Raw genomic sequence first — 13,767 nt, forward strand, 5'->3', positions numbered from 1 at the left:
GGAATCCCTAAAGAAAATGCCTTTTTTGAGGTCGATTTAAAAACGACATGTGGAAAGGAAAATTGCATTGATTAGGTCAATGGGAAATGGATATTAATGCTCCCAATCAGCAAATAGCTAATCCTATGCCAAGAATCAGCGTGTTGCCACGTTTAGGTAACTTTACCATCCACTCTTGTTGTGAATGACACGCTACGGAAAAATTCAAAGACTAATGTCCCTATATCTATGCAGTATAGGTTTCTCCAAGATAAGCTTCTTCTATAAAGCCTGGTAGTATAGCAATACTGTGGTCCTAATTTTTTTTGGTACAAAGATGTTGGTATGATTGCCAAAACTAAAAATAATAATAAAAATCTTCAATCCTTTTCCACAATATATTTGCTCCAAAATATTTGTTAAGATTATTAAATAGAAAGTGTGTGTGAGTATCTAAACAAAATTGCAATTATATTTTTATGGGTCAATAACCGAATCCTGATAAAAACTTGTTTGGTTCCTGCTAAAGGAGTGAAAGTGTGGCCACTGGAGTTTTCAAAAAAGAGATATGGAAAAGTAATATTTTTATAGAAATAAAATTTTTAAATTATTTTTGAAAAATATAGAAAAGTTACTTTTCCATTGGTTGGAACTTGGGGCTACTTTTTTTTTTTCCAAAAATATGTACGCCATCAAAATTCATGAGAAATATCTTTTCTTTAATAAAAAAATATAATAAAAGTTTCATACAATTCTTTTTTAAAAAAGTAGATGCTCAACCAAAAATAAGTTACTCTAAAATGTGTATTTTTTTTATTATTAACTAAATATGCTAAAATTATCTTTTCAGGCATCATATTTTTAGAAATTATTTTTTTAAAAAAAATAATTTCTTCATTATATTTTTAAAAATTATCTTTCTAAAAATAATATTTCAGTTTTTTTTTTTCTGAAGCAAATTAGTTGTGACGGTGCAACTGCTATGGGATGGCATTGGTGGAGTACAGTGGTACTGTGATATATGGCTCTTCATTAGTTGCCTACTTGCCTTAGCGGCTCAGTAGTCGTGATGCTGCTGGTTGTATCTATTCGGAAGCAGCCAAATATATATATATATAAAGAAACAAACGACGAAAAGCTCCACTGGGCCGTTCGGGCTTGGAAGTCAGAGGCAGAGGGCGCTGGAGCCAACAATCTCCACGGCCCTATCATTTGTGGACCACTGGATCAGCCGGACCAATCACTGTACCCAACACCAAAGCCATCAATTCACGATCCAACACCTACAAAATTAAACAGTATGAGAAGCACCACCGATACGCTTCTGTACACGTGCCCAAAGGACTATTCGCCTGGTTGTATTGTTTGTGCAGCAGATCAATGACCAGCCCTTGCTGAATCAAAGCTGCAAAATTGCTTCGCCATTGGGCTCGAATCATTCATCAATTTTGGAATATAAAAATATTTACTAAAATAACTTGGTGTCAAGGTATGGCGCGGACTCATTAAAGCTCTAGTCGGAAAATTCTTAATTTACTTTTTCTAAAAATATTGGATTTCCGGAGTCTTTTCCAGGCAATAAAGCTGTGGCAAGTATTTTAAAGGATAAAGATGGGACAGTTCAAATGGAAGGAGCGAGGGAGAGAGAGTGAGAGGTTTTTTTTTTTTTAATGAGAATACTATTTTTTCTGATTTTATTTATAAGTTTGGTAAATTTCTAAGAAGGAAAGTCTTTTTTTTTTTTTTTTGGGTAAAACTCTTTCCTATACTTTAAATTTTAATATTTACAGAGGAGGGGTGCAGCTGTTTCTTTGCATTTTGGCAGGGTGTTAATTGTATTTTATCCCCACACGGCGATCGCTTCGCAATTGTGCGGCTGTAAGTCCTCCTGCCAGGGGGCAAACGTTTTCCTGCACGACTCTCAAAGCAATCAAAAAACCTTCAATCATCCGCCTTCAGAACTCTCAAAGCTTATATTGCGCGATCCAACGGTGGATTCGGTCGGAGGATGGTGAATCCTTGTTTTTTTTAACGAAAGATAGACCCCCTCTCCTTCCCTGAGCCCATTCATCCTTCCTTTACCCTCGTCGTCATACAAACGCGTCGCTTCTCCGGATTCCTGCTTGTAGTTCCCATCGCCGGAATCACGTTGGAATCCCCTTCCTACCGAACTCCTCCTCCTCGATTCCCATCCAAGATCACTACCGAACTAAACATGGGATTGGGATCAGAAGAAGAAGAGCAGCGAAAGGAGGAGGAAGGAACATCCCTTCCCCCGTCCCCATATCGATACAACTCCCCTCTGGTCCAGGTCTGCCTGATCGGGCTGGTGTGCTTCTGCTGCCCGGGGATGTTCAACGCCCTCTCCGGCATGGGCGGCGGCGGCCAGATCCACCACGAGGCCGCCAACAACGCCAACACCGCGCTTTACACCACATTCTCCGTCTTCGGCGTCCTCGGCGGCGGCATCTACAACCTCCTCGGCCCCCGACTCACCCTGCTCGCCGGCTGCTCCACCTACGTCCTCTACGCCGGCTCCTTCCTCTCCTACAACCACTCCCACCGCCAGCCCTTCGTCGTCTTCGCCGGCGCCCTCCTCGGCGTCGGCGCCGGCCTTCTCTGGGCCGGCCAGGGCGCCATCATGACCTCCTATCCCCCTCCCCGCCGCAAGGGCTCCTACATCTCCCTCTTCTGGGCCATCTTCAACCTCGGCGGCGTCATTGGCGGCCTCATCCCCTTCATCCTCAATTACCACCGCAAAGAGGCCGCCTCCGTCAACGACGGCACCTACATCGCCTTCATGTGCTTCATGGCCGCCGGCGCCGCCCTCTCCCTCGCCATCCTCCCCCCGGCGCAGGTCGTCCGCGACGACGGCACCCGCGCCACCGCCACGACCTACTCCGACGTCCGCACCGAGGCGGTGGAGATCCTCAAGCTCTTCGCCAACTGGAAGATGCTCCTCATCGTCCCCGCCGCCTGGGCCAGCAACTTCTTCTACACGTACCAATTCAACAACGTCAATGGAGTCATCTTCACTCTGAGGACCAAAGGGCTGAACAATGTGTTCTACTGGGGCGCGCAGATGCTCGGCTCCTTCGGGATCGGCTACTTCCTGGACTTCAGCTTCAAGAGCCGGAGGACGAGGGGGCTAGCGGGGATCGGGGCCGTCGCGGTGCTCGGGACGGGGATTTGGGCCGGCGGGCTGGCGAACCAGCTGAGGTATACTAATGGAAAGTGGGAGGATCCGTTGGATTTTAGGGACTCCGGTGGGAGGTTCGCCGGGCCGTTTGTTCTCTACTTCAGTTATGGGCTTCTGGATGCCATGTTCCAGAGCTTGTGCTACTGGGTCATTGGAGCCTTGGCTGATGATTCGGAGACACTCAGCAGGTATCTTCTCTATTCCATGCACCAGCTAGTTTTCTTTTCCGACTCGCTAGCCTTTTTCTTCCAATGATATCTTCTCTTCGTCTTTTGAGATAGAACGGGTGTGATTATTAACAGTAAAATCATGCATATAAGCATCTTAGCTTAGGCTTTCGACGATGCTTAATCGTCGTCGGACTTTGCCCTCCACACTTCTAACGATGCTTTTAGTTATCTTAGCCTAGGCTTCCGACGACACCGTGTTAGCTTAGACTTCCGACGATGCTTGTAAGCGTGGTCATAGCTTTTTTCCCAGAACTGATGCTTTTAAACATTATAATATGCCAAGGCTACTCACTCGTGTCAGCAAAATTTGGCACGGTGACTAAAATGCATCCGTGGATCACAGTTGGAAAACCTTTTTTTTCCTGTAGTGGTGAAATCATCTGATGAATCATACACGAATTAAACAGGACCATGCAATGGACTTAGCTGGTGCCAAAAATTGGTGATAACTAATCTCATGGAGCAGAACCAAAGAAAGACTATGGAATTTCAGTAATTTATATTGCTTCATGCGCTTACGGATCATCCGTGGCTATTGAATTGTGACAGATATAGTGGATTCTACAAGGGAGTGCAGAGTGCCGGCGCCGCTGTTGCTTGGCAAATCGATAACAGAAAGACGCCTCTGCTGTCCCAGTTGGTCGTAAACTGGTCCCTGACTACCGTAAGCTATCCCTTGCTGGTGGCGTTGGTGTTGTTGGCCGTGAAGGACGAGGACGCCGCCGCCGAGGATGGAGAGAGCAAGATGCCGAACCCATCAGCTCTGCCTGCATCTGTAGTTGATGGTTATGATGAACAAGGGGAGAAATCAGGAAAGACTGGATGAAAGCTGTTGTTTCTTTGCTTCTGTTCTTGCATCCATCGCACAGTGGGTGGTGCTCTTGTCACTGTATTCATTTAGTTGTCGAAAATTGTGGTAAATGTTTCACATGAAAAAGAAATCGTGGCAAAGCTGTACTCGTTGGCCTATGGATGTCAGTCGAACTTTTAGCTTCAATTGGAGCATAATACATGCTGCTGTAAAGTGTTTTTACTTCCCAAGTTTTAATTTGTATGGATCCCAAGACTTTTATTAAAATATTTTGCTACCTACGTATAGAAAAAGTTAAATTTTAAATAGGTATGGCCTGAAGCTCAATTAAAAATGAATAAAGTTTTGGCTCGGAGCCTAGTGATTAGCAATACTCTGAACTATGAAGTTTTGGACTTTTCATCTTGTTTGGACCTAGTAGATCCCATTTCTGTATCCATATTACGAAAGCATCTGTAAATCTTTAGCCGTCATTGACATTATCATGCATGGCTAATTGAGTTTATAGCTAGCTTTTGTCTCACTATGATTTACCTTGCAACACTGCTAACTGGCATCTAATTGTAAAAGAGATTAGAGATTTGCTATCATGTTATTGGCTCTTTTGGTAAATCATGGATTCCGTAATTATCTCATCTAAAAATAGAAAGTTCGAAATGATTGAAACTTTTTGGAGATTGGATGTAGTTACTAATTTATGATATGACATGTGCATGGTGAAAATATCATTCTGCTGTATATAGATTTTGAAGGTTTCGTCCACATTACGAGGTTAGAAAAACTTCGCATTATGAGGTTTTGCCTCCATAAGCAGATCAAACCTCCAAAATCTTTATAATACAGATGGTTTGATGTGATCGGTGTTTTGACAATATTTTGCAAGGCATATCATAAATTTGGCAGGAAAACACTATAAATAATTTAATATCATTTGAAAACAATTTTTTGTGTTTGCTAGATTTTTTAGAAACATCAGATAGTTTAGTAGAAAGCAAATCTATCATTAATTAATTTTATCCGATAGCCAACCTATCATTCTTGCAATAAGTTGAGACCTTTGAAATGCTTTATAGAGTTGTCTTATAGTCAAGGCCATTGTGCCTGTGGATACTGAATATTCAAACATTGCTGCTAGGTGAAAGAATTGTGGATTACAATCTACTCATTTAGATGCCTGTTTGACAAAAATGTACCTTATTAAATTATGGCCAACTTCTTTGCATTTTTTCAATGGGCAATGAAATAGATGATGAATGCTTTCCTAATTCTACCATGTTGATTTTTGTGAAAACTAATTCATGAAATATTAAAAATAAACTTATAGTTCATTTTTCATCCCATCATCATCGAATATTAATCCTTTATAATTATTAGAATCTTTACCATGTGATTACCTTAAATCTAGATGTTTGGAGTGTAATTTGAAAGTTGATCGAACGAATAGTTTTGATTTGCATAGTACAGTATTATGCAAAGGCCCTAGAACTTGCTGTCTTAATTATGGGGAAATTATGTCGTCACTCAAACTTTGTCAAAGCACATAATTATTTCATAATCACTTGCACAACCAACCGAGTGCTTGATTATAATCATTATCGGACAATGTTTTTAAATTTATACTCCATGGGGTATGTATGAAACTCATTTTAGTCTTGAATTTGATATTTGTTTCAGCTACAATTAATTTTAATATTCCATACTTTTGTGAGGTTTTAAAGCATTATTTCAATCTTAGTCAAGAATCTATTCCATTCTAGTAAAATAAATATGTACTTCAATCTGGACCATGGCTTTTGATCTTTTCTGGATGAACAATCACCTCAGCCTTGAGAATGGGAAAATACGAGATTAATCGCGGTCATAATTTGTTCAATTTGCCCCATAACTCCACCATGGTCTTAGGACCAAGTCAGTTTTGATCTCGAATCCGACCTCTATATAGAGTATACTAAATCTGAATAATCTGTCCACTAGTGATGATCCCAATCAAGTCTGAATCTCATTCCAGTGTCTATACTAGTCCAATCTAGATCTAAAACAGCACATTGGTCTCAATCATAACATGATATTAAAATCTAAATATCAATCCCACTCTTGATGCTAATCTTGTTTGCCTGGATCTTAATCTCAAGTAAAAGTGATGATTGTTTGCCAAGGATCATAAGGAGGGGGAGAAGGGAGGGAGCCCATCCAAAACTTGACAAGCATTAGGCAAGTCCATGTTCAAGATTGCTAGGTTGTTTACTGTGTACTTTTGATTAGTTCAATGAATGAAGCTATAATATCTACCTTTTGATTTTACAAGCATACTATTTACACCATCAGCATCTCTCTATTTATAAATGAAATTCATTAGTAAATGAAATTTCTATTAAATACAACAAAAATTCGCAACAAAAAATTTACAACCTGAAATACCAAGAGAGCCGCCCAAGAATTCATTTAGAGCAAAAGAGAATAACGGATTAGAATTTAGATGGGAGGATGAGAAAGGGAAGTAGCGAAGGAAGATCGGTGTACAAGAAACAATGTGCGGGGGAGTAGACAGGGAGCTCAATTTAATTTTAAGGGTGAGGGAGGAGAAGGAAGGAGATGATTAAATGAGGGAGGAGTTGATTGGATGAGGAAGGAGAAGAAAGAAGATGGTCTAGGTAATAATTTGTTCCACTATAATAATTTAGACATGGATATTGATTTTGCAGTGATATTTTAGGTTCGATAGTACCTCTATTATCTATATTGGTTTTGAAAAATTGAGCATCTTGGAATGCTACCACCCTTGGAGCTGATAGGACATTTCTAGAGGGGGACTCCGCCGCGGTAGTTAACTGGATACAGGGTGTGGATTCGGATGGAGATGGGCACCCGTTGCCTCGCGAGATCCACGGTCTGGCCAGGAGACAGGTTTCTTCTATGTAGCACACATTTATTGGGAGACGAACAATGCGGAAGACTGGGTCGCCTTCTTTGTGGCCCGACATTCGGATGGAGTGGTTTGGACCAGGGTCGGAGATATACTCCACCTTCTGCATCATATTCTTTCTTTTGATTTGGCAGGTTGTACTCATGTGAGAACTATATGAGTGCCGCTTTTAACCAAAAAAAAAAAAAAATGCTACCACCCTTGGAAGCCGTGTGGTTTGAGTATCTCCCCATCATAACCCATATACTATGAAAATTCTTTTCATGTCATGTAAAGGCCCAATAGAGAGTGTAGACTTCATGTTTCAAATTTGTTAGGTGAAACAAAAATTTCACTGACAAGATATCAAGCCATTACTTTAAATTTGGAAAGGGTTTTCATGAAAAAGGGAATAAAACTATGAAACCCACCAATGGAGCCAGAAGACGCACCTAGGATGAATTCAAAGTTGATCTTGTGGAACCTCACCTAAATGGGCTAATTTTTTACTAAAATGATTTGCTTGCATATAATATAAGAATAAAGATCGGAAGTGGTCGAGCGGCGAGACCCTTTTTTAATCATATTGAATCATCCAGGACTACAAGAAATATAGGCAACATCTAACCCCTATTGCTCTAGCTTTCATCCATTAAACATAAGAGAGGAGAGGGTGGCAGCCATCATTGAGCACATACATGATTGCCGCTAAATGGAGCATCATTACCTATGATAATGCATAAATAATTTTATATTAGGAATCTCCATCACTACTTCATCCTTAATCATTGTCACATATTTGAGAATGAGAGTGAAATAGTTGCCAACATAAACTTCTTCGCTAAAGTTTATATTAGGGTTACGGCATAAGGCATGTAGATCACTAAAAAAGAATCCAGTAATGATGTATGAGAAGCCAATTATCTCAAAGTTGCTATTAAAAAAAAACTCTAGAGAGATGTTATAGGTAGACTTTGATTGTATGATTTTTCCCTTTCATTTGATGAAGCATACTTTTGGGGCCAACTCTGAATCTTCTTTGTTTCTTAAGCATTTTGTTTATAATAATACATGGGCGAATATTGAAAAACAAGAGAGTAGGTTAGTCTAATGTTCATTGTGCAATGCTCGTACTTGTTTGATCTATGATCTAATTATCCAACACAAAATAGTTGCTAGAAAGTATATAGCTACTCTGCTTCAAATGATTAGATTGATTAATGAGCATCATCCTAACCTACTTAGGTCCTATGACAAACATAATGATCTGAGAAAAGTTTTCTGAGCCTCCATGCATACATATTGCATCATAAACAGCTCTAATGAGCCTTAACAGCACTAATTCAAAAATCTTAAGTAATGTGATATAATTCATACCTAGACTGCATGTTAGAGGAGGGCTACCAATTAACATCGCTCAGATTTCTATTTTAAGGTTGAATTAGTCGCTACATCAACTTATGGAGTCATCAAAAAAAATATTAATATAAAAGCAATAGAGAATATAAATAGCTAAATTATTTTCTTTTAGCAACACAAAATATTCTAGCAAAAATGTATTAAAAGAAGCATCAAAATATATAGAACAAACACACATAATGTGAATGTTCGTTAAAAGGCGACTCTGAATACTTGACCAAAATGGATCAGCGGTTCACCCGAAAAGTCAACCAAGTTTACATGTTGGAAAACATAGTTTCTGAGTTAGATCATGAATCCAAATCAAAAAATCTAATAGTCAGTTCATATCATGCATTTCTTTAGATGGCCTGCTAAGTTAACAAAGCATCAGTGTATCAAGCTTGGGCAAACTTGAATCTCCCTCTCTCTATACAAATACACCTCTTGTTTGGACATTTGCGTGTGAAGCATGTGATTCCCCTACACCTCATTTCTAACATACTCAGTAGTTATCTTTTTCAAAAAAACTAAACTGATATCCAGTTATGGTTACAAAGAATGGGTATCCTGCTTTCAACGAAGGAAAATTTTATGCCCGATTTCTTGCAATGATAAATGCAAGCATAGTTTGGGGAGGAATCTTTTTCCTCTATTCCAATAAAGAAAAGTTATCTACTCCATCCGACTAGTTTCGGGTTCGAGTCCCAGACAACCCATGCGGATAAAATGTTATGTTAAAATGGTTCGGTTCGTTATTAGACCATGTATTTGATTCACCAAATACATCATTATTTTATACTCTTTAATATATATGGCGCAACCTAATCTTTGTTTTGCAAGTTTATAATTGAATTGATCCCCTTCTTATTTTGAATCTAAATATCTGAATACTAAAATAATCCCCTCTTGACAGTGATATATGTTGTATATGTAAATCTTATTATGTGAAAATAGGCTTTTAATTTTATAATATAGAAACCCCAAGTTTATTCGCAAGGTTTTTTAAATCCACCTATGAGATATACAAAAAAAAAAATAGTAATAGGATATGGATGGATAAAAATATTATCCATTTTTTTTGGATCAGATTTGGCGGCATAGCCAAGTGGTAAGGCGGAGGACTGCAAATCGTTTATCCCCAATTCAAATCCGGGTGTCGCCTGGTCAACAAAATACTTGAAATTTCTTATTCTGCTGATCAAACTCAACAAATCTTGCCCCACAAGAAGTAGAGGCAAAATGACTAGGCCTCTCGATACTTGATTTTTAGAATTCATAATTCTATAAAAAAAATTGTAATTTTTTTCTCAAAACCTGGGTTATGAGTAGGGGTTTGGCTACCTCTCATGGCAAGAAGGGAAAAAAAATAGTCAATAAAAAAATAACAAAATATGTTATATTTAGTTGGAGTTTTTAAATAAAAAGAGGTAAAGAAGTAGTTTTTTAATAAAAATAAGATTTCAAATTTTATATAGAATATAAAGAAAATTTAATTCTGAAAGCTAAAAATTAAAATATTTTTTAAAATATCTTTAATTTTTTAAATAGAACGTAATAAAATATTTTTTATTAAAAACAAAGCAGATATTTAATATATATTTTAAAAAATAAATGATTAATTAAATATAAGCTACTATAATATATATATATATATATATATATATATATATATATATATTGATCAATTAAATATGTTAATATTATTTTTTTCAAATAGCCTATATTCAGATATTAATTTTTTTAAAAAAAATACTGAGAAAAAAAATCTCTCTCCTAAAGCATGTCTTGTTAATTATTATAATTTTGCATCACTCCATCTCCACCTCCCCTGATTCCTTCACACAAATACACGATAAATACTGCCCTTCGCGAGGCTTCCAAGCACTCCATCCAAACCAAACCTTTTTTTCTACCTCACTGTGCCACGAGCCATGGGCAACCTCAAGAACGCCGTCATTGCCTTCCTCGCCCCCCTCCCTTCCCTCCTCTTTTACCTCTCTTTCCTCCGCCACCACGATCCCTCCTCTCCTCCTCCAGCCACGGCCACCTTCGACATCTGGGATTGGTGCTACCACAATCCTCTCCTCCTCGCCAACCTCCTCTTCTTCGCCAACGTCGACCTCCTTTTCTGGCTCACCGGCCTCCTCCAGTCCAACAACTGGGTGGCTTCCCCTCTCCACTCTTTTCCTGCTCTTTTCTCCTCGAAAGTTGGCTCCTTTTTTTGCCTCTTTTCTTCTACTAAGTAATGTGGAATTGGGTGCAGATGATTGATCTCTACTGGACGATAATCCCGGTGCTGCTGGTCCACTACTACGCCAGCCACCCGCTGGCGGTGGCCGATACCGTGAGATCGGCGGTGGCGGTGCTGCTGACTTGGGTGTGGAGCGCCCGGCTGACGCACAACTACTTCCGGAGGGAGAAGTGGGAGTGGGGGGTGAGGGAGGACTGGAGGTTTAATGAGATGAGGAGAGATTATGGGAGGCACTGGTGGTGGGTCTCCTTCTTTGCCGTCTACCTCTCCCAGCAGGTGATCAGTACATCCACCTTTTCTCGATGCTTTTTTTTTTCTCTCTTTAAATGTTTGGGTTTTGAGCGATTAGTTTTGATCTGGAATTGAATCTGGTGATGCATCTTTGGTACGAGGATCTAGCTCTTATGTGCAGTGACAACTGCCAGAGTTTGTGATCTGTGTTCTGGCTTTTGCAAATATATTGGAACTTCTTTCTTAAGATGCTCCGAAGTTGTTTGAAAAAAGGCTCATTTAGGATTTTTAAGATTGTTGAAGGTGTGTGTAACTAGTTTGACTGAAAAGTAGAAGTTTGGATTTTAAGCAAGTTGGCTGGGACGAGTCACCATACGAAAAAAATTCCAAAGTCGTGAATTAGCTCAGCCAAAATTGTACCTACAAGCACTATAAAGGCTATTTGCAGTTGTCAATATAAATGCCGTTTTACCAGTCTCTATATAAGAAGTATTTGGAGATTGTTCTTGAATGCTTCCACCTATGTTGTCTTTAAAGACATCCAAAACCGCAACTTAAGTCCTCTCATCATGGAATTGATATTTTGTTGTTTTGTTGTATCTTACACCATTTCAAAGTTTTCTATTCCACTATGCCTTGAGCAAGAATTTGTATCTGTATAAATCAAGTAGTAAGCTAATAAAAAACGGATGTTAATGTGTTCCAATATTTAGCACATACTGAGACTACATTGATGGAACTGGAAGACACCCATCCTGTCCAAAATTTCAAAATTTTTAATAGAAAGTGCCAAAGGAGAAAAATATCTGATTTACTTTATCTTAGGAGGAATGATACTGTAGATAGAATAAACTTTGTTAAAAAAAATTCAAAGAAACGTTGTTAAATTTTAAATAAACAGATCATGATAACTTTGCTTTCACTGTTTTTCTTATTGTAAAATAAGATGGGCCCAAGTGGTGTCAGGTTTGATATTCTTGCCTGCAAACAGTTTTGCACAGTGGAAATGTATCTTGAATTTATAGTATGGAACACATTTCATAAATGTTGAAGGTTATCCTTTTTTTAGTACGATGCTACTACTTTAGGTATCATTTTCCAGAATTCATAATTTTCAGCTTATTGCAACATTACGTTTCGAAAGTTTAGTCGGAACTAAACTAAAACACTAACTTGATGCCATTGTTTCTAGACGGGGAAATATCTCAATTTAATCTTCAAAATTTCATTTTACATTTTAAATGTTTTACATATTCAGATTCTATCAAAAATATAAGCTTTCTATGCTATTGCTTCCTAACAAGCATCAAGAGGAAAAAAAATCAGGCATCAAGGAAAGATGAACTTTTTTTGGAAAAAAGAAAAAACCTGCAATTACTTTTAGTCCTTTAAATTTTAAGTGCACCTATCAGATCTAAGGCGTCTACCTAATTCAAATTGATTTTAAGATGATTTTAAACACATCTGGTTTAAGTTCTTATGAGCATACATTGTTTGCAGGTCTTTTTGATGGGCATATGCCTACCAATGTATGCTATCCACTCGAGTGATAAACCTTGGAACATGTGGGACTCTGTTGCTACAATTGCCTGCATCACTGGAATAGTAATTGCCTACTTTGCAGACACGCAGCTCTATGATTTTGTAAGCAGAAATGAAACCTTGAAGGAGCTTGGTGCACCCTTGGTGCCTAACCTTGACAAAGGTCTGTGGCGGTATTCTCGCCACCCGAACTACTTCGGAGAACAGCTGTGGTGGTGGGGTCTGTTTCTCTTTGCCTGGAACTTGGGATGGGGATGGATGTTTATTGGGCCACTTGTAAATAGCTTGTGCTTGGCATATGTTACAGTGCTGGTTGAGCAGCGGATGTTGAAAAAAGAATATAGGTTTGAAGCTTATAGACAGTATCAGAAAACAACATCTGTGTGGATCCCGTGGTTTAAGACTTCTATCAAAGGTTCTAAGGAGAAGGATATCTGAGGATTGAGATCATCAGTCTTCCAATTATCTGCTTATTTCTTCTGGTCCTTGCTTTTCTTGTTTCCTTTGCAATATCTGAGTCATCCGAATCCTGTACTACAAATTTGTCTCTTGTAATGTACTCTGTTTTCCTATGATGGATGATTACTCATTTGCAGGCTACCTTTTTATGAGCTAAACTTCTTGCAAAATCTTCATAATTTTCTGGTCCTGCTAAAACTAGTTTTCTCAATCCTATCGGGAAAGTTATCTATCTTCATGTTGTTTAGGTATTGCTGAACAAATGCCCTATACACCATTCTGAAAGGACAATAAAATGAAGGCAAAAGAATCTTATGATGTATGTCTAAACTTAACATTTAGATGAACTAAATCCTTCTTTCATGAGCCTCTTGCTCGGTGCTTTCCTTCCTTCCTTGCTATCCTCTCTTCAGAATAATTACTTTTGTTCTTTTATTTTGCGTCCTGCAGCAGCATTTTTACCTAAGCTCTTTCTTATGCATCTGAGATGTAGGATTGCTGAAAGATTTCCTAATCTGAATATATCCACATTAATTTTTTCAAAGTCATAAATTAGCAAGTTATCTTCATGTCAAGACCATGTAGTTACTGGATTACTTGTCAATTTCCATTGGTTAATGCAGCTCTCAAAGTTGCAGAGGACATGGATGATCAAAATGCTGGCCACGCAACTTATAGTTGCACAAGCAATGATATTACATTCACAATACCAAATCTACAGCAAAGACTTTCAGTGTAAGGCGTAATTGTTGTTTGCTGTTG

General features: G+C 38.6%; 2 protein-coding genes across 3 annotated transcripts; both read left to right on the plus strand.

The window, feature by feature from the left end:
* Positions 1 to 1,849: 1,849 nt before the first annotated feature.
* Positions 1,850 to 4,449, plus strand: LOC103702784 (UNC93-like protein 1). Of its 2 annotated transcripts, none has more exons than XM_008785343.6 (2): positions 1,850 to 3,366; positions 3,958 to 4,449. In XM_008785343.6, the coding sequence occupies exons 1-2, from the start codon at positions 2,195 to 2,197 to the stop codon at positions 4,232 to 4,234; spliced, it is 1,449 nt and encodes a 482-aa protein (XP_008783565.1). In that variant the 5' UTR covers positions 1,850 to 2,194; the 3' UTR covers positions 4,235 to 4,449. The 2 variants fall into 2 exon arrangements, with proteins under 2 accessions (XP_008783565.1, XP_088579733.1); XM_088723607.2 differs by having other exon boundaries at positions 2,045 to 3,366; positions 3,816 to 4,449.
* Positions 4,450 to 10,361: 5,912 nt separating this feature from the next.
* LOC103702782 (uncharacterized protein C594.04c-like) lies at positions 10,362 to 13,163 on the plus strand. The gene is made up of 3 exons (XM_008785342.6): positions 10,362 to 10,684; positions 10,786 to 11,049; positions 12,505 to 13,163. Exons 1-3 carry the CDS (start codon positions 10,454 to 10,456, stop codon positions 12,982 to 12,984), a joined length of 975 nt encoding a protein of 324 aa, XP_008783564.3. The 5' UTR covers positions 10,362 to 10,453; the 3' UTR covers positions 12,985 to 13,163.
* Positions 13,164 to 13,767: the final 604 nt, after the last annotated feature.

The sequence above is a fragment of the Phoenix dactylifera genome, chromosome 6 (assembly GCF_051530095.1).
Source record: "Phoenix dactylifera cultivar Ajwa chromosome 6, Ajwa_hap1_PhDact_Kaust_v1.1, whole genome shotgun sequence".
Classification (NCBI taxonomy): Eukaryota; Viridiplantae; Streptophyta; class Magnoliopsida; order Arecales; family Arecaceae; genus Phoenix; species Phoenix dactylifera.